General features: G+C 44.7%; 1 protein-coding gene across 8 annotated transcripts in view; it reads right to left on the bottom strand.

Moving 5' to 3' along the window:
* Positions 1 to 23762, bottom strand: part of ASXL2 (ASXL transcriptional regulator 2) — a 114535-nt gene that overhangs the window by 50378 nt on the left and 40395 nt on the right. For 5 of the 8 annotated variants that reach the window (XM_062622620.1, XM_062622616.1, XM_062622615.1 and 2 more), the window contains 2 exons: positions 10049 to 10157; positions 7351 to 7501 (listed from right to left, as the gene is read on the bottom strand). In XM_062622620.1, coding sequence (XP_062478604.1) covers positions 7351 to 7501; positions 10049 to 10126 — 229 coding nt within the window. In that variant the 5' untranslated portion in view covers positions 10127 to 10157. Of the gene's footprint in view, positions 1 to 249; positions 940 to 7350; positions 7502 to 10048; positions 10158 to 23076; positions 23148 to 23762 lie in introns of those variants that run through there. The other 3 variants (XM_062622621.1, XM_062622622.1, XM_062622623.1) reach the window with 3 other exon arrangements.

Genomic DNA, 23762 nt, shown 5'->3' with positions numbered 1-23762 from the left:
TTGAGGATGATTTAAAACAACACAGAGCCCAAGGAGCCTTGCTGGTATCTTTTACAAGCGCTGTATCCAAAAAAATGCTTTGTTTTATCATCAAACTCAAAAGACAACACCCATTTCACTTCAAGGCTGAAGAAAAGGCATCTGCCTTGCCTCTGGTCAGCACAGAGGGACCCCAGCCAGGAAAAAAACCTAGTTTGAGCTCAAAAATGAGCATCTGCTGCAGCCACTGCTGAAACAACAGCAACTTACCTGCAAGGGGAACTGCACAAAGCTGCTCCATGAACATCGCTGCTGCTTCAGCTCTGCAGTCAATCCTGCTACTGGTTTCCTCTGCCTCCAGCTCAGGCACAGAGATGCAGGTGAAAACGTGAGGTGCTTCTTTTTAAACCTCTCCCCCTGTGCTGCTAACTGGTGCCATGTAATGCTCATGTGGGTCTACAAATGCACAAAGGTTTCCATCCTTTCTAAAATCAAAGTGTCAGTTTTGCTGCTGTCAGAGCACTTATTTTTGTACATATAAGGAAGTGGCTGTTGATGTTATCTGAATGTACTTCCTGTTTTATATGTATATGAGCAAAAATAATGTCAAGTTAAGCTAAAGTACACACTCAAAGAGCTCAAGTCAAAGCCTTGAAGCAAAATAATATGTGCAGCTCATCTGTTTGCTGTCTACCCCAGTTTGCATTCACTTGGCTGATCTTTATCGCAATTCCGTACTCTCACAATAAAACTATCATCCCAAATCCCTGCAAAAACAGCAACTGTGCCCAGCACTAACACCGCTTTCTACCGAGACTCCCAGGATCAGTTGATTTACAATGGGCTGGTGTTAAGTGATGACAGACCAAACTCAAACATCACATTGGTAAAAACATGGCTGGAGTCAAGCAATGCCAGGAGGCAATTTGGGCTGAAACTGGGATATTCTTTAAGTGACCAGATAGTGATTTATTCTATATTTTTTTTTTAAACAAGGAAGGATGATTTTCTGTGGTTTTTGTTGCACAAACAGTCCAGGAAGCAGCCGTGTAGGAGTGTACATTCCAGAGTTGATGCTATACAGCCCAACACTGAAGGAATCTCTCTAATTGGAATTTAATGATTTTCTGGTTATTTTCAAGAGCAAAACAAATGTACCAACAAAAAATAAAACTCATTTTGAAGTAGAAACTACTTTACTTTTTGGGATTTTAACAGGCTTGAGAGGTGAACCTCACTGAGTTCACCAAGGCCAGCAGGCAGAGGGAGGGGATTCTCCCCTTATGCTCCTCTCTGGTGAGACCGCCACTTCAGTCCTGCATCCAGCTCTGGGGGCCCAACATAAGAAGGATGTGGAGCTGTTGGAGCAAGTCCAGATGAGACAATGAAGATGCTCCAAGGGCTGGAGCACCTCTGCTATGGAGGCAGGCTGAGAGAGCTGGACTTGTTCAGTCTGGAGAAGGCTCTGGGGAGAACTTAAAGCAGCTTCCAGTGCCTAAAGGGACTGACAAGAATCACAGAATCATAGAATAGTTAGGGTTGGAAAGGACCTGAAGATCATCAAGTTCCAACCCCCCTGACATGGGCAGGCACATCTCACACTAAACCATGCCACCCAAGGCTCTGTCCAGCCTGGCCTTGAACACTACCAGGGATGGAGCATTCACAACTGAATGAAAGAAAGTTGGAAAGGGGCTTTTGACAAAAGCCTGTAGGGACAGGACAAGGAGGGGTGGCTTTAAAGTGACAGAGAGGAGACTAAGATGAGATCTTAAGAAGACATTCTTAGAAGATCTTAGGAAGGTGGTGAGGCCCTGGCACACAGCAGCTGTGAATGCCCTATCCCTGGAATGCTTCAAAGTACTGGAGCTTACTTAACAGGCACGTGGGTGGCAGCAAGTCAAAAGTACCTAGCTTTAAAGAAAAATAAATAACCTGCTACCTTCTTGGATCCCAAGCACATGCTCATCAGCAAGAAGCACTGCAGGAGTCACAGTATCACAGTATCACAGTATGCTAGAGATTGGAAAGGACCTCGAAAGATCATCTAGTCCAATCCCCCTGCTGGAGCAGGAACACCTAGATAATGTTACACAGGAATGTGTCCAGGCGGGTTTTGAATGTCTCCAGGGAAGGAGACTCCACAACCTCCCTGGGCAGCCTGTTCCAGTGTTCCGTCACCCTCACTGAGAAGAAGTTTCTTCTCAAGTTTAAGTGGAACCTCTTGTGTTCCAGTTTGTACCCATTACCCCTTGTCCTATCATTGTTTGCCACTGAGTAGAGCCTGGCTCCATCCTCGTGACACTCCCCCTTTATATATTTATAGACACTTATAAGGTCACCCCTCAGTCTCCTCTTCTCTAAACTATAGAGACCCAGCTCCCTCAGTCTTTCCTCACAAGGGAGATGCTCCACTCCCCTAATCATCTTTGTTGCCCTGCGCTGGACTCTCTCCAGCAGCTCCCTGTCCTTCTTGAACTGAGGGGCCCAGAACTGGACACAATATTCCAGATGGGGTCTCACCAGGGCAGAGTAGAGGGGAATGAGGACCTCTCTCGACCTACTAACCACCCCCCTTCTAATACACCCCAGGATGCCATTGGCCTTAGCCACAAGGGCACAGTGTTGGCTCATGGTCATCGTGTCGTCCACTAGGACCCCCAGGTCCCTCTCCCCTACACTGCTCTCTAACAGGTCATTTCCCAACCTATACTGGAACCTGGGGTTGTTCCTGCCCAGATGCAGGACTCTACACTTTCCCTTGTTATATTTCATCAAGTTATTCCCTGCCCAACTCTCCAGCCTGTCCAGGTCTCGCTGGATGGCAGCACAGCCTTCTGGCGTGTCAGCCACTCCTCCCAGCTTAGCGTCATCAGCAAACTTGCTGATAGTACACTCAGTTCCCTCATCTAAATCGTTGATGAATATATTAAATAATACCGGTCCCAGTACTGACCCTTGAGGCACTCCACTAGTTACAGGCCTCCAACTAGACTCCGCCCCATAGACTACAACTCTCTGGCTTCTCTCCTTCAGCCAGTTCGCAGTCCACCTCACTACCTGATCATCCAGTCCACACTTCCTCAATTTAGCTGTGAGGATGCTGTGGGAGACTGTGTCAAAGGCTTTGCTGAAGTCAAGGTAGACCACATCCACCGCTCTGCCATCATCCATCCACAGCGTTATTTCCTCATAAAAGGCTAAGAGATTGGTCAAACATGATTTCCCCCTGGTGAAGCCATGTTGACTGCCCCTCATAACCCTCTTATCCTTGATATGCCTTAAGATGGCACCAAGGACAAGGTGCTCCATCACTTTCCCAGGGATGGAGGTGAGGCTGACCGGTCTATAGTTACCCGGGTCCTCCTTCTTGCCCTTTTTGAAGGCTGGAGTGACATTTGCTTTCCTCCAGTCCTCAGGCACCTCTCCCGTTTCCCAAGACTTGGTAAAGATGATGGAGAGTGGTCTAGCAATGACTTCCGCCAGTTCCCTCAGCACCCGCGGGTGCATCCCATCTGGACCCATGGATTTATGGATGTCCAGATTGCTCAACTGATCTCTAACCCATTCCTCATTGACTAAGGCAAACCGTTCCGTCGACCTGACTTCATCTAAGGTCTCAGGGGTACAGGGCTCTTCAGGACTGCCTGCAGCAGAGTAGACAGAGACAAAGAAGGCATTCAGTAACTCTGCCATCTCTGTATCTTCTGTCACCAGGGCACCCATCCCGTTCATCAGTGGGCCTACATTGCCTCTGGTGTTAGTTTTATCTGCCATGTATTTGAAAAAGCTCTTTTTGCTGTCCTTGACCCTTCTTGCCAGGTTTAATTCTAAGGATGCCTTAGTCCTCCTAGCTGTCTTCCTACATCCTCTAGCAGCAGCCTTATATTCCTCCCAAGTGGCCAGCCCTTCCTTCCATGACCTGTAAACTCTCCTCTTCCACTTGAGCATACCCAGCAATTCCCTATTTAGCCACGCAGGTCTCTTGGCCCTCTTCCTTGACTTCCTACGTGTCGGGATGCTCCGATCTTGAGCACGGAAAAAGCAGTCCTTGAATGCAAACCAACTATCTTGGGCCCCTTTACCTTCAAGCAGCCTTGCCCATGGGATTTCCCCTAGCAATTGCTTGAAAAGGCCAAAGTTTGCCCTGCTAAAGTCCAGGGTTGCAATTCTACTTGGTATTCTACTAGTCCTACCACACAAGATCCTGAACTTCACCATCTCATGGTCGCTGCAACCAAGGCAGCCCTCAACTCTTATTGCTTCAACCAGATCCTCCTTGTTAGTGAGGATGAGATCCAGCAGCGCTCCTCTCCTGGTCGGCTCATCCACCATTTGCAGGAGGAAGTTATCATCCATCCACCATGTTATTGAGTCCCCAGGGCTCTGCTGTGCTTGGGAGCCTCCCAGCAAGCAGGGTGGCAGAGGTGGCACCTGGGGACAGTGGCACACAAAATGACGTGAAAATGCTGCCCTTAATCCTCACTGCCACAGCCAGCAGAGCAGGATGAGACAGAGGAAAGGGAGAATAACAGAGAAAGGAAACATGCACTGCAAAGCAAAACCTCAAGAATCTGCCAGCACAGCAAAAAGCCCTTGGGGGAAGCCCCGGTGTGGTCGCTCCCTTCCTACAGTGGATCAGTGACACAGCAGCATCAACCAGCACCACACAGGGTAAAGGCACACTGAACAAGTCTGTATTCTTGTTTTGCTGTAAGAGGGAGCTTATTATGATAGATATGCAGTGTTCCTCAAACTGAGGTCACTTCCATGGTTTTGGGGGGCTCCCACTTCCTGGAGTGGGCTCACCCCAGACCAGACAGGCTCTAATCCACGGCAGGAGGCATGTCTGGAACCAGCAGGACCTGACCTTTTCTTAGCAAAATTCAGGTAATACCCCAAGTACAAAAGCAAGCTCTGCATGTGTACAGTGCAAAAACTGCCACCCACAGGTTCAGAGAAGCAAAAGACTGTATTTTAGATAAGAGTATGCAAAGAAACATATGCCCATGCTCCTGCCCTCCCCCCTCCAAAGCAACATCCGAGTATCTCGTGTGACACAGCCGAAGGTCGTACCAGAATCCGTGCGCACAGGTTTCAGTAGGACAGGGTATTGTCATCATTCTGTAATACCCCATAAAAACAAAAGGCTGTTCTTCTCTCATTAGAGTTGTAAGTACAATGTACTTGCTTGTACTTCAGTGTTGCCCAAATTGCTTAAAAAGCAAACCTCCCGTATCAAAACCTTTTAAAGAGCAAAGTACTAGGGCACTTATTTATGCCTTTGAAAGTTCTTTTGTGCAATTTAGGTGAGAAAATTGTATTCTTGCATGAAGCTGGTGATTTTTAGCTGAAGTAAGTAGCTTTAGGTTTGTTTTTCTGTTTTGGGTTTGGTTTTGTTGTTGTCGTTTTGTGTTTTTTTTTACTAAGAAAACAAGGAAAATTCTAAGGGTAAAACACGTGCCAATGGCAAAGACATCACTTATATAAACCAGAGCAGATTTCTAGAAGAAGAGCTTATCACAGATCAAAGATGACTCAGGATTTAGAAGTAAACTTATCTGGTTTAGGAAAAGAGTGAAGGAGTCTGCTTTAAGTCTTACAGATCTTGACATCCTGCAGATAATAACCAATTAATATAACAGGAGGTAGAACCAGTGAGGCTGCCCCTTGGTCAGGGACCAGTGGGGTGTCCAAGGCAGTGTGCTACAGCCCATGCCAAGCAACCTACGCGATCTGCAGACACAGCGTGCACGCATATGATAAGAAGTTATTCTGCATAACGAAAGATTAAACCAGATTGCAAAGAATGGCAAGAGGATCTCACACACCTCCTGAAGGGGCGCAAACCAGCAGGTGTAACTCAGAAGATACAAAGCAACATGATGACCAGAAGGAAGAACAACTCAAACTCGACTCTGTTATCGTGAGACGCCCCCCTGCAGTCCTGCATCCAGCTCTGGGACCCCAAAAATAAGGAGGATGTGGAACTGTTAGAGCAAGTCCAGAAGAGGCCATGAAGAGAGCACTAGGTGGGGTCTGAGCCACATGAGCCTCATGCACCCATACGATGAGAGCACATTCTCATTCAGTGACTCCCCACTGCACACCTTTGCACCAATGGAAGGGTTTTGGCCGACCCTATCTGTTACTGCAAGTCTTTAACCACTTCAGAAAACCTCTCATGCACTTCCATGCAGGTATCCTGTTGTATGGGAAATAAGCTTTAAATTGTGTTTTATTTCAGCCAGGAAATTCTGTACATGACTGAGGAGAAAAGGAAAAGATTGGATTGAAGGGTAAAGATACAGCACCAGGAGCTGCACGAGCAGCTCTCCAGGAAGACCCAGAGCTGCGGTCTGCTACCTCTGTCCAAACGGAGGGCTTCCTCACATCTTATTATGGCTTTTTTAATTAATTCAACTCAGAGCATCTAAGCAGACAAGCAGATACCAGAGCAGAATTTTGACGGATGAAAGAACTCACTGGTCAAATGAGTAGGTGCTGAAACTAGAAGTGGAAAGGTGGGAACTCAGTTTATTACTAATACAAGGAGTATATATTATAACTCATTGGCTGAGAGATGCTGGTTTCCGCTGTTCCTGAAGCAGCATGACAGCATGATGTGGCAGTATCTGACAACATCCATTGCCTTCTCAGGGTGGTTAAAGGCACCAGGATTCAACACAGAGAATGAAATCCATTATTTCCTCTGCTTGGTACTTCTGTAGAAAATCCAGAACCTAGATATCCTAGAGCCATCACTGAATCGTCAACTTCAGCAATCACTAAGATAAAGCAGTGGAGGAAAAACCAACAGTTTATCAGCTAAGGTGTAAACAATTTCATGTTGAACAGTACTGAATACCTAAATATTGCTGGGTTTATGCGGGAAAGGAGTCCAAAAAAGAAAAACAGCACAGCAGCTCCATCCCAAACCTTACAGTACACATCAGTCCACATGCTTTAGCCTCAGAGATTCTGCACTCATTCCTGGTCAGTGTTCCACCCAAAAGCATCAAAAGAGGCCAGAAATAAGAGGCAGAATTTTCTTGGGAAAGCAGGTAGATGGCAGAGAAAAGCTGAGAAAAAACAGATTCCCTGTTCCTGGGTGTGCAGCACAGTGGTCTGTGACTTGTATCAAGGACTTAAACACACTTTATTTACAGACACCTTCTCCCTTTCGGTGCACACAAAAGTAAATCAACACTTGAGTAAATTCAGGAACACCAATGGTAACAGCAGATTTTAGGCTGTTAACTTGTTAACAGCCCATCTTTATAAAGCAACAGATGAGGTGGATAAAAACCTCCAAGTCCTTCATGGACACAGACCATGTTAAAAATCATCACTCCTGAAAAGGAAAATTACCTTTCCGTTTCCATCTGCTTTTCTTCCCATCTTTGTTACTGCACCCATCACTGCTGCTGCTGCTGTTCTCGGAGCTCTGAGAGTCAGACTGGGCATCACTGCTCTCCTCTGAGCCATCTGAGAGCTCCTTCAACCCATCTGGAACATCCTTCTGCAAATGGAAGAAATAGATATAGTTACCCACTCCACCATAAGACTCTCCAACTTAACAAAATTCTTAAAAGTAGTGGTTTTCTTTATTTATCCAGCACTGATTATGGATTTTTCTACACTTCAGAGCAATATCAGAACAGCTCAGCCACTGCCCTCAAACATGCACATTGTCTTCTGTGAGCCCGTATGAAATACTTAACCCAGCCCAAGCTGGCACATCTTTTACACCACCCATGTCACCTCTTTCCCAGGTACACTCTTCCTTAACTCGTTCTCCATCCCCAATCCCTAATTCCAGTATGATCTCCAGTATGATCCCACTTTATGAGAAATCCAGACAATTTTTGAACTTATGACAGAAAAACAGCTGGACAGCTCAGTGCCTCATAGTCCTCATTATGGTCACCAGTAAGGTTTCTGCAGCCAGGTCCACAGCAGCCCCTGCCCTGCTGACACAGGTCCTTTCAAAACTGTGCCTGGCTGGTGTTTCTGTGCAGTGAGACATTTGCACTGCACAGACGGTGGGTTCACCTGCAGGGTTTTAGGCTGGTAATGGCCAGCAGGGAGAAGCAGCAGCTTTCGCCTTGTTCACACCTAAACCCAGACTGCCCTCTAGTGATTCATAGAGCCATAAAACCAGAGCACGGTTTGCGTTGGAAGGGACTTTAAAGCTCCAGCTCCAATCCCCCTACCATGGGGCAGGGGCACCTTTCACTAGACCAGGTTGTTCCAAGCACCGTCCAGCCTGGCCAGGGATGGGGCAGACACAGCTTCTCTGGGCAATCTGTGGCAGGGCCTCACCACCCTCACAGGGAAGAACTTCTGCCTAAGATCTCGCCTCAATCTCCCCTCTGTCAGTTTAAAGCAATTGCCCCTTGTCCTATCTCTACAGGCCCTTGACAAAAGCCCCCACTCCAGCTTTCTTGTCAGCCCACCTCAGCACTGCTGCTCCAAGGTCTCCCCAGAGCCACCTTACTATTACTCTGCCAGACTGAGATTTTAACCTACATTGGAAATCGGTGCTAATTAGCAACAACAGACTGTTTGCTGCTGCCGAGGTCTTCAGCTGTGGTCATTAATGCTGCCACTCTCCAAACACCTAAAACACCACCCTGCAGTGGTGCTGAGCCAAGCCAGGCAGGACATCAGCCAGAGGCACCAGTCCATTCCCACCCAACATGGCCACCTGCATCCCCCTCTGCTCTGCTTCCATCCCACCACCTCAGTGAGTCACATGGCAAAGCTGAAACTGTACTGTCATCCTGAATTCCTGTTAATAAGTTAACTGAAGCTTAAATGTCTACTGTATAAACAAACAGGACAGTGGCCATAACAGCTGGACAAGTAGACAGGTCCGCATGCATCAGGTGGGCAAAATCCTTCTGTTAATACCCACTGGAACAAACAAATCAAAACACTTCTCTGTTTAACTGGAGACAGTTGATTTCTTGACTTTCTCTGAAATTAGAGCTGAGTAATTTCCACATGTAAGGCCAAAGAGTATGCAAGACAATACAAGTGTTAACAATGTAATTGACTCCAGATTTCTTCCATTAGCACAGTGAACTACAGATTCAGATAATCAAGAAAGAAAGAAAGTGAGAGGCAACAGGCACACACTGAAACACATAAATTCCACTTCCACATAAGGAAAATCTTCTCTACTGCAAAAATGATGAAACACTGGAACAGTGAAGCTGAAGGTTTTCATCCTTGAAGGAATTTAAAACCAGATGGACATGGTCCTGAGCGACCTGCTGTAGCTGACTCTGTATTAAACAGGCAGGTTAGACCAGATGATTCCTGGAAGTTCTCTTTTCAGGGCAAATCTTAAGTTGATTCCATTGGTAATCTAACTGGTACTTGTAAAACCCAGTTTCTCGTATGTTTTGAATATTTTAGGATGAGATAAACCTCATGTTCTCTCTATTGAGCATGGAAAGAAATGAGGAGAGCAGTTCCAGTGGAGATACCTGCATGAAACAGGTCTACATGTAGGGAGGGGAATCCTAAGTGCTCTGACGGCACAGTCTTCAGAGTCAAATCTAGAGAAAGTCAGGAACAGTGAGAGCAGGCTTCCTTCTAGCAGTTTAACTGGGGTAAAAGGTTTCAGATAAATGTTATTTTAAAGATGCCAATTGGACAAGTCAAGGAATACACACTTTCTCTCAACAGATGCTCTCTGACTACTATTAGTAGACTGAGGAAAGGTAATTGTTCATTTCTAGCTGCAGGCTGAGATCAGTAGAGATGAAGTTACCCTTTTAGGGCTAAAATTCCATTAAAGTTTTAATTACTCCTTCATTTGTGGGATAGTAATATCAGCAACCGTGAATAAAAACTATCACCTCCAGTTGTATATCCAGCACCCAGGTGCTCACTAGCAAGCAGGAAGCCTCAGTGTTTGCTTTCACAGGGCAAATTTATGCTACAATTCATGCCAATGAGGAATAGTCCCCTCTTCAGGATTATCCTAATACAACATTTTTAAATGGATAAAAGTGAGCTGTGCATTCAAATGAGGTTCCCCCCCCAAGCCACTTACCTTCAAAGTGTACACTCCCATACGCCCTGGGACCTTATAGAAAATGCCCTCTTCCCCTCGGGAGTTTGTGTGTAACATGGCATTCAGGCAGGCAAGAGGAGAAGTCCCACTGAAAACAAAACCAAGAGATTAATGTTTGAATATACCTGGTTGGTGCTAATCTTCTGCTGGGAGACAATTGCAGCCCCTCACCTGACCATCACACATGCAGAGGCAGAAAGAGCACAGATCCAACTTCTATCCCAAGCAGAATACAAGCTGAAGCTTGGTAATAAGCAACAACGAAACCACTCCACATACCCACGCTCCAGTCAAGGGGAAAAAGCAAACAAAAAAGCCCCCGAGTTCAGGCTCTCCAATGCTTCTTTGCCAAACATCAGAATGATCCCAGATTTTTTAAACTCTAGGTACTCAATGCTGCTCATCTGAAACTCAGAGCAGGTTTGCTGTGAGCTGGTGACTGACTGCGGACATATTTAAAGTTGTGTTGTTTTCAAAAAACAACTCCAACCCCCTTGTCATACTGAAATAAGGGTTGTGGGATAAAGAATGGAAGCCAGTTATGCAATTCCCCCTGAAAAAAAGTGGAGATCTTCAATCCCAGCCAGGAGATGGAAACAGAAGATCCACCTTTTCACTGATGCTGGTGGGGGTTTCTTTGTTTGTTTAACCCATTCTGCTGTAGACAGAAGCAAAATCAGGAGGACACAATGATGCAGGTAACTTGTTCCCACTGCAGACTCAGGCATCATAACCTCTACTAAATAGGCGTCTCTGCTTGCAAAGGATATCAAGGACAATACCTGCATAGAAACTGAGAAGTTTTCACCTCCCAACACCCTGTCACAAAGGCTGGACCAGAACCACCAAATTGACTAAAAACCTAAATTTGTGATGGATTCACTGAAATTCCTGGGCCAAAAGTACACCTGTTTGTCTGGAGTAAACTGTGCTATGAACATTCAATCCACTCGCACTGAGAGGGGTGAAATAATCCCTGCAAGGAAAAGGAAATAAAAGTGAAGAGGATCACAGCCCTCAATCATGTGGGCAGGGCACACACGCTCCAAGCTCTGCCCAAGAACTGGAAAACAACTCTTCTGAGTTATTGATGCCTAGCACAAGCAGAAACCAATTCCCTGACACAGGTCTGTGGTCTTCTCCACCCCAGCACGTACCAGTTAACTGGGAGGAAGCAGCTAAGTCTCAGGGACCATCCACCCATTTTATTTTGGTTCTTGCATGTCAATGGTTTCATTTGGGTACCCTTACACTGACCCAGTGACTCCCCTGGCTCATCAATCCCTGCTGCCCCATGGCTTTTCCATGCACCTTCCTCAGTAGTGGGGCAACTGCTGTAAACATGAACAACGCAACTGGAAGCAACTTTTCTCTCACCAGCTTCACCAAGGCCATGAGCTAACTTCACAAGGTTAATCCTCTTCTCCACAGGGTCTCTGAAAGTTACAACTCAGCGTGATTTCCTACAGCAACCCAAGATTCTTTCCAAAGACATTGCTCCCCAGAGTACACCCATCTCCTCACCTCTCCTCCTGGATTCGGTATCTGCACGAGCACTATGCATGAACTGCACACAAGTGTATTTCATACAGGTGCAGCTGTATGTGGCAGTACAAAAAATGTACCCATCCTTCTCCCATCACTGTTCAGCATCATCGCTCACAGAATCATCAAATCACAGAATGGTTTGGGTTGGAAGGAACCTTAAATCTCATCCAGTCCCAACCCCTCTGTCACAGGCAGGGACACCTTCACTAAGACCAGGTTGCTCAAAGCACCGTTCAAACTGGCTTTGACAGTGATGGGGCAGCCACAGCTTCTCAGGGCAACCTGTGCCAGGGCCTCACCACCCTCACATTGCATCTAGAAAATTATCAGGAGTCACTTCATGCTTTCTTCCAGATCACTCCTATAGTGTGCTGAGCAGCACTGAACACACCAAAGCATTCCCATGTTCAGGAAGCTCAGGAGCAGTGAGGAGAGCTCTGCACGTGTACCTGACCTTTAGCTCATAGAGCTCATCCTTCTTAAAAACTGTATCAAAGAAGAAAACCAAAAACCAACATTAAGCCAAGCATTTTACAAAAGTCTAGGCAGAGCTACGCTTTGGAAGCTCACCAAGGAATGAAGCATTGGCAGGCGTGATCTTTACTCACTGGCACCTGCACTGCTCCTACTGAACTGACTCCATTGTTTAACAGCTAATTCACTCTTCTTGCTGTATTGCTCCTCATGGTTGCCCATCTCTAGTTATGTGCCTTCCTCTACAGGCTCTTCTGAAAAGCTAGCACAAATGCAACGTTATCCCAGTCTTTTGCACAGCTTACTGTAAAACATTTTAAAGGTTAAAACCAGTCAACAAATCCCACCAAACTGTCAAAAAAAAAATGTGGGTTTGATCTGAATATAAGGTGCATGGGTCTTCATGTCATATTAGACCCTTTCTGCCTCTCTGATCAAGTACTTGTGAGCACTTGAGCCCTTTCTATAGAAACCATCTCATTCTCACAACTAATGCCGTAAGGCACCACTCTGGGCGCAGTGTGGTAGATCACACTTTGAGCAGCACCCCACTGCAGCTGCAGAAGAGCTGGAGAGTGGTTGTGGCTGCAGGGTTACAGGAGCTGCCTAACCAGCAGCTTCCAACTTAACTGATGCAGGTCTCAATAGAACATATAAACCTCAAAGTAGGGGGTATAAGGGGTGAAGCAACCCCCCAGAAAAAAACCTGAAAGTGAGCCGAGGTGCTCATGCCAGATTTGGGATGAAGCCCCAACCAGCAGGGTTGTGTCAAACCTGACGGAATCCCACAGGAAAGCATAATTTTGGGTGTTTCTTTGATAAAAGGCGCTGTTGCCCACAGCTCTGCCAGTTTGCTAATAAACATGCAGCAAGACTGTGGTTACATTTATTCTTGGAAATGAAACTTGTTCACCTCTGGGTGGGAAGGTTTCACCCCTCACTTGTTCTCTGCTGCCCCTTTGCTCAGAATCCTGAATGTTCATTCATCACTTTTTCCAACTATCTGTTTTGCACCCAGCCTACCTTTTGTTACTTCAAAATGCAATAGCTGCCTAAAAATAGCCCTGGGCACCAGAAGTTATTATGCCACTTATTTTATTGCCTCTTTTTTTTTACTTGATGAAGGCCATCTCCGTCATTTGACAGGAACACATGCTAGCGGTTCCCATCATTCCACCTGAAAAACAGCACTTTGAGAAGCAGATGCAGCGAAAGATGAGTTCCTGCCTATTCCATATTCATCATTACCCACCATTTCATGTCAGTCCTTTCCATCCCACCTAAATCTGTGCTGCTCTGCATGCACAGCCACTTCTATTAAGGTTACTGCTAACATATCAGTCCTTGTGGAAGTTTCAAAACAGGATTAATCTTTTACAAAATATTATGTGGAGCTCAGCAGGATAGCAACATGACTAGTTTGTGACTGCTGTGCCTCTTGGTGTCCCCTTAGAGGAAGCTGGGTCAGATCTGTTAGAGCTCAAACCCCTAACTTGGTTTCTAAAGCTTCTGAACTGAGATGTTCTCCAGCTTTGTGCTCATGGTCATCAACCACCCTGGGCTCTAAAGAAGCTCAAGCTGTGGTTCTTGGCTTGAAGATGAGAGGTTTGAGGTGCAGATGCACAAACCTTCTCAGTTTCGAGAGGCAGGAATTACACAGCTGCTTTGGAGTCTCCTGTCCTACCAGTTTTCTGCAGTCAACTATCTTGACAGCTTACTGCAGCATGGGTGGGTGGCATATGCACAGCTAGGGCAGAAAGAGAGACAGGAAGGGTGTATCCGTGTACATCAAGTTCTCCCAGAGACAACTGAGCAAACATTATCCCTTCTACCAGCTCCCCTCCATCACCTTCCCACAGCTAATGCCCACGGTCCAGCAGTTGCTTTGACCCTCTCCACATACAGCGGTTTCCATTTAATCAGCTAATTGAGAATCTTCCAAAATGAGCCAAATACCACTGAGCTACATTTCCACGTTCCCCTGTTCTCCCTGACTGCCCTGTTTTCGACCAATATTAACTGCTATGAGTAGCAGGAAGCAGCAAACGAATCCCACTTACAGTTAAATGCAAAGTCAAAACATTTGTCCAGATACTGGCATATTGGTGCAAATGCATTAAAAGAGCAGCTACTTCCTACCTGAGCAATTTCAATGCAAGTGGCACAGCACCTACAACCCCTCCAGGACTTCCTTTGATACCACACTTAAGGTGTGGGGTTTGGGAGTTCCATTTAGGTCTGGAAACAAGGGAAGGCTTCTGAATCAAAATGACATTTTCACCTAACTCAGTGCATGAAGTTCTTACCTGAGATGAAATGCACACTGTTGAACGCAACAGCGGGCACAACTCTAAACTCAGTTTCAGGGCACCCAGCTCAGTTCAGATGCTTCATCTAGAAAGAGCATGCTTACAATTTTACTGAACTACTGGGGTATCCTCCAAAAACTAACTATGGTAGAAGCAGATAGACATCAGCTGGTGCCAGCACTGTAGGGGCTCATCTCCGTGGCCAGTCTACCTGGACTGTTTCTATCCCAAATCTAGTTTATACACTGAAAAAAAAAATTACATGCACTACCAAGATATTGCAATATTATCCAACTGCCAAGTAATGCAAGCCCTTATCAGATCTATTCAGATATTTCATTAGTGTATATTGGTAACATAATTCTGTTTCATCAGGCCACTTTCCTGACAATAAAAGCATTTTCCTGATGAAAAAAGGATAAATTTCCAATATAGAAAATAATTGATTCAGACATGCTCCACCTCCAGAAAATTACAGTGCCTCATATAGCGTTCCTAACATCGATTTTTGACAAAAAAAGAGCAGGACAATTCATCATGACAGCAAGAATACTGCTCCAAATACAACAGGCGGAACACCCCAGGGCCAAGTATTCAGCCTCTTAATGCTAGCAGCATGCTGCTGCTTTTTCATAGAATCATAGGATAGTTTGGGTTGGAAGGGACTTTAAGGCTTATCCAGTTCCAATCCCCTGCCACAGGCAGGGACACCTTCCACTAGACCAGATTGCTCCAAGCCCTGTCCATCCTGGCCGTGAACACTGCCAGGGATGGGGCAGCCACAGCTTCTCTGGGCACTCTGTGCCAGGGCTTCACCACCCTCACAGGGAACAACTTCTTCCTAAGAGCTCATCTAAATCTTCCCTCTACCAATTTAAAACCATTCCCCCTTGTCCTGTCCCTACAGGCCCCTGTCAAAAGTCATTTTGCTCTCCCAAAACTTATTCATTACCCTCACTCGCAGTATTTGTCAGGTTGAGAAAAACTCAGGATTAACTTACCCACCCATTCAAAGCTACCTTTATCAAAAGCAAAAATGGTTCATGTGCTGACACATGCTTGAACCATAGAGAATATTTTCATTTAGGAATGCTGCTTAGGAGAGGTCAAACACAAGCAAGTACCCACCAGTACTTAACCAGGTGACCACCCAGCGAACAGGATGAGCAAATCCATGCCCTTAAACCAGTATCACTGGAGCAGGCACCAACCTTTTAGCTACACAGCACCTTCAACAGCAGGGCCTTAACAATACTTATTTTGTCGGCCAAGAAGTGAGGTACCGCACAAACTCCTGCTTGAAATGTCTCCAGTGTGCTGTGGTGGGGCAAATAACAAATGCTATTCCAGTTACAAATTCAATTCCCAATCCTTCTGCTGCTATCACTGTGCTCAGCAGTGCTGCCTTGCTCTGAAAATGGTGTTTTAGTAATTAATTCCCTTCTAACACTACCTTGCCAGCTAAAGCCAACCAATTCAGTGGATTTACTGGAATTTATAAACCTGTTTATAACTTAGAAACCTGTGATTGCTACACAAACTAAATTCTTACACTGTTGACTCACTGAGAGGTTTTGGTAACTTCCAAATATTTAGTCTATTCTGAAAATTAACATTTTTCGTATCTGCACTTTCATTAACAAGTTAGAAAACTGATCTCAACTTGGTCTCCAGCAAAGACAGTCCCTCGTCTGCCAGAACTGCCACATTCTTTACCCACTTACTGGACTGCTGAAGGGACTGAAACAGTCATAGCAATGTCTGTAGTTAAAAGAGAGTTATAAGGCCAGTCAGTGGCATAAGAAGAAACGCATTTTGAGTTTTCACCCCTCCAGTATTTTCTAAGCTACTTGACATTTCAGATGGACACCTATATACCTTATTTCCCTTTGGAGAATCACCAAATTTAAGCCATCATTAAACCATGTCATTTTAAACTCCAAATTAAATTCAAAGCTTCTTCAGACTGAGCAGGAACAAAGGTATTTGGGAGTGATAAAATACACAAGCATAAGGTGAGAATTCTCTACTCCAAGCAGCTGCTGTTGAAGAGAAAGAGGGAGGTGGAGTATTCCTGCTCATGCTTTCAAGTCCTGCTGCAGCATCCCTCCCCATTTGCCTTGCTCCTGAACCCTCAGGGACTGAGCCAACTCATTCCGACTGGAAAAAGAGTATGACCAAATAATTTTTGTTCAGTCACATGTGGAGCGGAATTTTCAGTCATGATGCATTGCAACTTCTGCAAAACCTTGGTCTCACAGCATCATGCAAGGTTTATTTATCCATCAAATGGTTACTTTATATTAATGATCCATTTTTAATTTGGTTGGCAGATTTCACTGTATATCTTATGTGCACAACAGCAAATCATCATCAAATTGAATCACAGAATGGTTGGGTTGGAAGATACCTTAAAGCTCACCCAGTTCCAGCCCCCTGCCAAGGGCAGAGACACCTTCCACTAGACCAGGTTGCTCCAAGCCCCGTCCAACCTGGCCTTGAACACTGCCATGGATGGGGCAGCCACAGCTTCTCTGGGCAACCTGTGCCAGGGCCTCATCACCCTCACAAGGAAAAGCTGCAGAGTGCTGTGGCACTCAGCAACCTCAACAACAGAGAAAAGTTAATTACTGCCTCCTGCTCTAAATATAAGCTTAATATAAAGTGCATCCAGCAGCAAGTGTCTTCATTTCCCATCATCACTGCACATGCATTTAACTGGATAAAAACACCCAAACAGACAGGACTGTGCTTAAGGGTGAAGTTTTTTTCCCATTTTGTTCTTTGGAGCATCCTCTTCTTCCCCACTTTTGATTTGAATCAGACATTCACACATATAGCTTTTGTTTATTAGTATATTAAAATATGATTATTTTAAACAACAATAGTTTCAGATCTATGGAAGTGCCAGAGCAGAGACATACCATAAGCAGACACCACTGTACCAACTTCAAGCTTGTTAAGCATACTCACGATTTAGAAAAGCAGCTTATTTTATGTGTTAGATTTTGCTTCGCCCAATATGCAGTGCCAAACGTACCCAAGACAAAGAATGCACAAAAAACACATCATGCAAATGAAGCACACACACCCCCAAACCCCAGGTTGCATGCAGCAGGGTTAACTAGTGAGACACCAAGCGTTCGCATGCCATTAGACTGACAGACTCAATAAACATTAAGATTTCAAGTTTGCATCACACCAAAGCACTGATGCAAACGCCATGCAGGAGAGGGCAGACTATGGGGACAGAAGCATTAACACCAGGATTGCTACCATTACTTGGTTTCTAAGTGTGCGTGAAACAAGCAGTTGCTCTTTTAATTACAGGGTTTGCAGCTTGCGTTAACAGGAAGAGTAGCTTTAGAACAATCAGCAGTGGTTCTTACCTTCTGGAGTTGGAGTGCAACCCAAAAAAAGGAGAGAAACACCCCTTTAAAAACTTGAGCAAAACAATTTGTCTGATCATTAATATGTACCCTCCCTCCCATCCACCAGAACCAAACTTTAAACGTTTCAGGCAGATCTGCAGTAATACTAAAACCAGGTTGTATCAAACACGCTCAGGGGAGGAAGGTATAGACCTGGTTGATTTTTCTGGTCTGCTTTCAGTGAAGCTGGCATACAGGCACCAGCCACAGGCAACTGCTGGGTGCATTATTCTCAACCTTCCCCAGCTAATGAACATATTCTAGAAGTCAGAGAAACCCTTTGGAAATCTCGCATGCAGACAGAGAGCAGAATAGGAATTGACTTGCTCTTTCACACCTCCTTGGCACTACTCATGGCTCACAACTCCAAGTAAAAAAGAGCAGCCCTGCAAGCCAGAGAAGCGAGGCAGGCTTCTATAGCAGTTTAATGAAGCCAACTGTATATGCTCGTTCCTGCACCATAACTGCTTCATCACCTCCATGGCTGCCCATGGGCTCACCACATCATTAATAATGACAACTAATACTCTATGTATTTAAATATTTCCACAGTAGTGAGGCTGGGGGCAAGTAAAACGTTTCATGCTATAAAGCCAATTTTAACACACCAGCCCTCAAAGTTCATGGGAATTTGTACAAGATCAAAAGAACATTGAGTGCAGCAGCTTTCACAGTAGGTTCAGATGAAGCCTCATTCTGACTGCAGTGTAACCAAGGGCCCAGGATGCACTCCTGGATAGGGATTACCCAAGAGGACACTATAAAGATCTTTGGCACACACTGACCTTGGGCTTCATTTATAGTTTTAATGGTCTATCACAACAACTGAATCTGACCTGCAGGAACATCAGTAGACTGATACCATGTGCTGCATCCTGGATAAGATTAAACACCCTTGTAGAAGACAACCGGCTTCCTTAGACATGGTTTAGAGGTGTACACAATACCTTTGGAGTCACAGCACTTGATTAGCTCTACCTTAACTTGGCAGCCACAGGCAAGATACTGTTCATGGGCTGTTGACATCCTTGAGGGACTATGTAGAAAAAAGCATTTTCTGATTTTAAAGGAGGAATCCAGAAAGCACCACCTTCCTCTAAGGCTTCTGGGGCACAGTTAAAATTTCAGAGTTCTTGGGTTTCCCTGCCTTTGTATTTCTGCTACAGACCCATGAGCCAGTTCATACTGAAGATGCATCCTAAATCCAAGTATTTTTTGAGACCTTGGCTCTAGTGTTTCCTTGAAGAGTCAACCTGTTAGATCCCTGCAGTGTTCATCAAGAGAATATAACACCCCACATTTCTCCTTGCAACAGCTAATACACTCTTCCTCATGATGAAAACTTATGTGCAATTTTATTTTGAGACAGCAAAAACTGTTACTATCACAGTCTGTCAGGATGAGAGAAGTTGAATATTTTCCTAGTTATGGACTTGATACCTTGAAATAACAGATATGGAAAGAGTTGCCTCGTCAAGAGTTTCTCATAATAAATGTATTTCACACACCCTGCTAGTGGCAAAAACTTGACCCTTCTCTACAACCATTCTCTTTGAACGACTGTTTTGCAAATCAACATCTTCCCCTACATGTATTATTTATGGCACCTACTACCTTATCTCCATGCTTTGCACAGACACCAAGTGGCACAGGAATCTGTGGCTACTTCCATTTTTTGTGAAATTGATGCTAATGAAGCAAAGCGAGAAACATGCCCTGTGAGAGTTTGCCTGACCAAGGGTGTCTCTCATGGTCTGTAGTCTCCAGGGGAACAAACCAGGCTGCCCATAAGTATGGGTCTGATCTACTGACAGAGGTTCATGATATAGAACCAAAAGACAAGGTGGCCTTGGAGATAGTGGTGGCAGAAGAACACGTTCAAGGGGGAGAAGTTGCATCTCCACCTTTTCTTCACTTCAGGAGAAGTCCTGGTATGGAGCCCCTGCCTGGTTCAGAGCAAAAAACAACAGAACAACAGGATAGTCATGAGTGTCCTGAAGAGACACTCACTGAACATAGCACTAACCTTGTTAAATATTAATCTGTAACTGTCCTATGACTAACACTTTCCAGCCATTTGACCAAAAATAGCTTTAACCTGTACTTTCCACCAGAGACTTTATACACAAATTTCTCCTTGACACAAAGGCATCATGAAGGTCTCAGAATACATTTTTAACCGAAGACCACCAGAATAGGGTATGGTGATAACCATTTATCTTCTCCAGAAAAAGCTGAAAAAATTGGAAAAAAATTGCAAGAACTCAGTGTACCAGCAGTTTCTGGCCTTTGCTGCTGCCTGCCCCTTCTTCCTGAAGGCTTAAAGTAATTGATAGAGCAAAACTAAAGGAGAGTGTTGCAATTAAAATGTGTGTGCATATGACACTGGCCCTAAGGCACTTGTTTCCAACAAATTCCCTTTTCCCATTGGGAAAACATTGGGAGAGAGCCCTGGAATCCCAGCTGTGAGTAATGAGTTCTGCACGTGACAAGACCAAGAGGTTAGTAATAATTTATGGGCATTTTTTAAGACCCATCTTCCAGCAGAATGAAAAAAAAAATCTAACTCAACAGAGAGACTGGAGGTAACCCAACCCTCCTGGTTCTTTAATAAGAAAGATAGTTGTCCCTGTCCTATCTCCCCATACACACTCAACATTATCAGTATCAAATCCATCAGACATGAACTTAAGGTGTTCCAGCTTGTTTGAAGATTACCTTTAAAGGAACTGTGGATTAAAGAATGTGTAAAGTTATTTAATTGTTTGTCAGCTAAAGGCTACAGCACCTGCCAAGCCAGGTCATAATTTGCAACTTCACACCCTGAAAGACCAGAAAAAAACAAAGCCCTTGTATACTAATGGAGTATGACCTATTTGATCCATCATACCCCAGCTGCACATACTAGAAGCAGCCCTTTTAGTGGTACTCGCTGTCTACACATAAGCCCATCAAGTTTTAAAGGTACTCACAATCTTACAAGAGGCACTGAAGCCAAATGACCACTTTGCAAAGGAAGGAAGCTGGGAACTGTGACAGAATCATTTAGACTGTGAGGAAACTCTGGAGGTCACCAGCCCAACCTCCAGCTCAAAACAAAAGCACACACGTCAGATGCCTCAGGGCTTAGTCCAACCCTAAGTACCTCTGGAACTGGAGCCTACAGAACCCTCCCTGGTCCTGCTCTAATGTTTTATCACCCTTACAGGGGAAAAACAAAAAAAAAAAAAAAAAAGGGGGGGGGGACAACAAACCAAACAAATAACTTTTCTCCCCCTCCAAAAAACAAAAGAAAAAAAGGAAAAAGTTTCCCCTCATTCTAATCAGATCAGAACACTCAGAATTGCCCACCTTGTAATCTGCGTTCACTGCTTCTCAGTTTAGCATCGTGTACTTCCATAAAGAGTCTGGCCCTGTTTTATGGAAGCTACTGACAGAAGTGAATGCTCGCCAGAAACACCAACCACCAGATCATGAAAAGCAGGTTTGGGTATAGCAGCTTTTAAATCTACTGCCGTTCAAAGAGCTTAAGCCAGAGAGTTTCCCTGGTGTGGTTACCTACGGACTGCCAAAGGCATGAGTAGTTTCAAATACTCTAGACCTCTCTGCACAGAAAGGTGTTTTTCTGGCAAACATTGTGCTACCTGACCTCCTCACTGTGGGATGCCACAGCTATCACCAGGCAAATTTGAACATTAATATTATTTTAAGAAGTTGTAAAAAGCCTTATTTTAATAAACTAACATTGTAAACAAACCAAGCACACCAAATTTGCTGCCTGCCAAATCCCTCAACAGCCAGGAAGGACAACTTCCAGCATCCCCTCCTCACAGGGTCTTGCAGCACAGGGCCAGTGAGGTGCTGCGAGGCACAAGATGCTGTCATCAATACAATTCATCTTGTCCTCATATACAGACAGCAGCCTTTAAGGAAGGCTCTATGAGCACAGGTGGTATAAACTGAAAGGAGTTCCCTGGCAGTTTTTTGCCCTGCAGTTCCCTTGAGGACAAGTCTCACAGTGTACTGCACTTGCTGCTCACACCTCCCAACACCTCCCATACAGAGCACCGGCTGGTCAAGACAATGCGTGCAGAGAAAAGCCTGTTCACGCAACAGGATGATGCTACATATTACAGTCTTTGTCACTAGAAAGAAAAATTACTGGTATGCTTGATCTGTCTTCAAGAAGCTACATGGTTAGCAGAGGTCAGAGAACGCTACACGAACTCAAGTGTCCTCTTGAGGATGCCTGACTGTAGGGCCATCCTGAAGCACTTCTGGTAGGTCCTGAGCCCACTTCCTCTACCCTACTCCCACCAGGCTCCCTACAAAGCAGTGGCAGGATAATGAGATTCAATTTACCTTTCTCCCTTCAGCTCATGAATCCCAGCTTCCCACTGTCACAAGGAACCAGGAGGCAGCACAAGCAAGCTGAAAATACAAGCCCACAGCAGGTCCCATCACTGTCTCTGGACCCTTCTCCTCTCAGGTCCTGCTTGACAAGCTATTTTTTTAGCCAAGAGCTAAGATGATCAAAGGACACCAAAGAAATGCTAAAGATGAGCTCATCGGCATGTCAAGTGGCCCAAAGCCATTTTAAGAGCAATACCATGAAGGCTGCTCTGACCCATGCCAATTTCCTTCATGAAAACTTGAACTGTGTGTAACAGCTCATCAGTCAAAGCAAAATTTTCAATAGAGACAGTATCTGCTGATGTGCAGATACTTACCAAAAGGAAATAGCAAGCAGACTGCATAGCAAGAATGTTTCCTTCATATTTTGACTAGAGACATCAAGGATGAAAGCAAAACTCTTGACATGCTTACTCCACAAGAAATTATCAAATGTTCTACCAAGATAATTCTGTATATTCTGTGTCTTAGTCAAAGGTGTCAAAAGGCGGACAATGGCTATGTAAGTTCCTCAAGCATAACGTCATGACCAGAATCAGACTGAGCTGATGAAAATGCTTCATTTCTTGAAAGCAAATAAAAGTGTCCAGAGCCATTACAGAGTTTGCTGAAGGATTCAGTCTACACTTAGTATCATAGAATGGTTGGAAGGGACCTTAAGGATTATCTATAGTTCCAAACTCAAGACCACTGGATTTATGAAAACACTGAAGAACTAATCTACAGAGGACGTGAATTATAAAACCTGCTTCAGTGAGGTAAAACTACATTAATGAACTGAAATCCAAGACCTGACACCTCACAACAGGCTCAGACCAGCAGATCTTCATACCAAGTTCTGCACAACTGCCCTGCCAGGCTGGTGGAAGAACATGGTTCAGATTCTAAACACAACACGGCTGGCATGCAGCAAGGATGAGAGGCTTGCCTGCTTTCTGCCTGGTGCAGGATGCACATCTCTTCCACTGTGGGACAGTTTCAGTTTTCCTATTTTCCTAATATTTAAGATAAATGAGAAATATATTTTTCACTGGTTGTCAATTAATTCTGTTCAACTAGATGAGATTTCTTGGCCTGGGAGAGCCTTTTATGAAGGCCCATCATGGCTTTAAAGAGCAGCTTCTACAAAGAGAGAAGTCTACAGTTTTCACAGGGGCAGCTTTTAATAGGGAAGCACTTTGAAAGAGACAATCTATCCTCACACCCAGTGTCAGTGGGATCCAATACTTCATCCTGTACAATATAATTTAAGAATCCTGCATCCTTTCAAAAGCCCCTCTTCCACTCCTACCTTGACTGGGGTGCTGGGTTTGTTTGGTTTATAGGAAGAGAGCTATTTTGGAGAAAGAATTTCCTGACATCAAGCTGTTGAAGGAACAACTGCCCTGAGGATGGAGGAGTATCCAACTTTTTGCTCCCAATCTCATCTTACTTCCTAGCTCTACAATAGAAGATAAGGAAATCAAAGTACTGAAGAACAACTAGGAAATACTTCAGTGACAAAGCCGTCTGCCAAGA

Source organism: Pezoporus occidentalis, unplaced genomic scaffold (genome assembly GCF_034315485.1).
Source record: "Pezoporus occidentalis ecotype Australia unplaced genomic scaffold, CSIRO_AGI_Poc_V1 ctg244, whole genome shotgun sequence".
In the NCBI taxonomy this organism is placed as follows: domain Eukaryota; kingdom Metazoa; phylum Chordata; class Aves; order Psittaciformes; family Psittacidae; genus Pezoporus; species Pezoporus occidentalis.
This window is presented reverse-complemented; position numbering and strand designations above follow the sequence as displayed.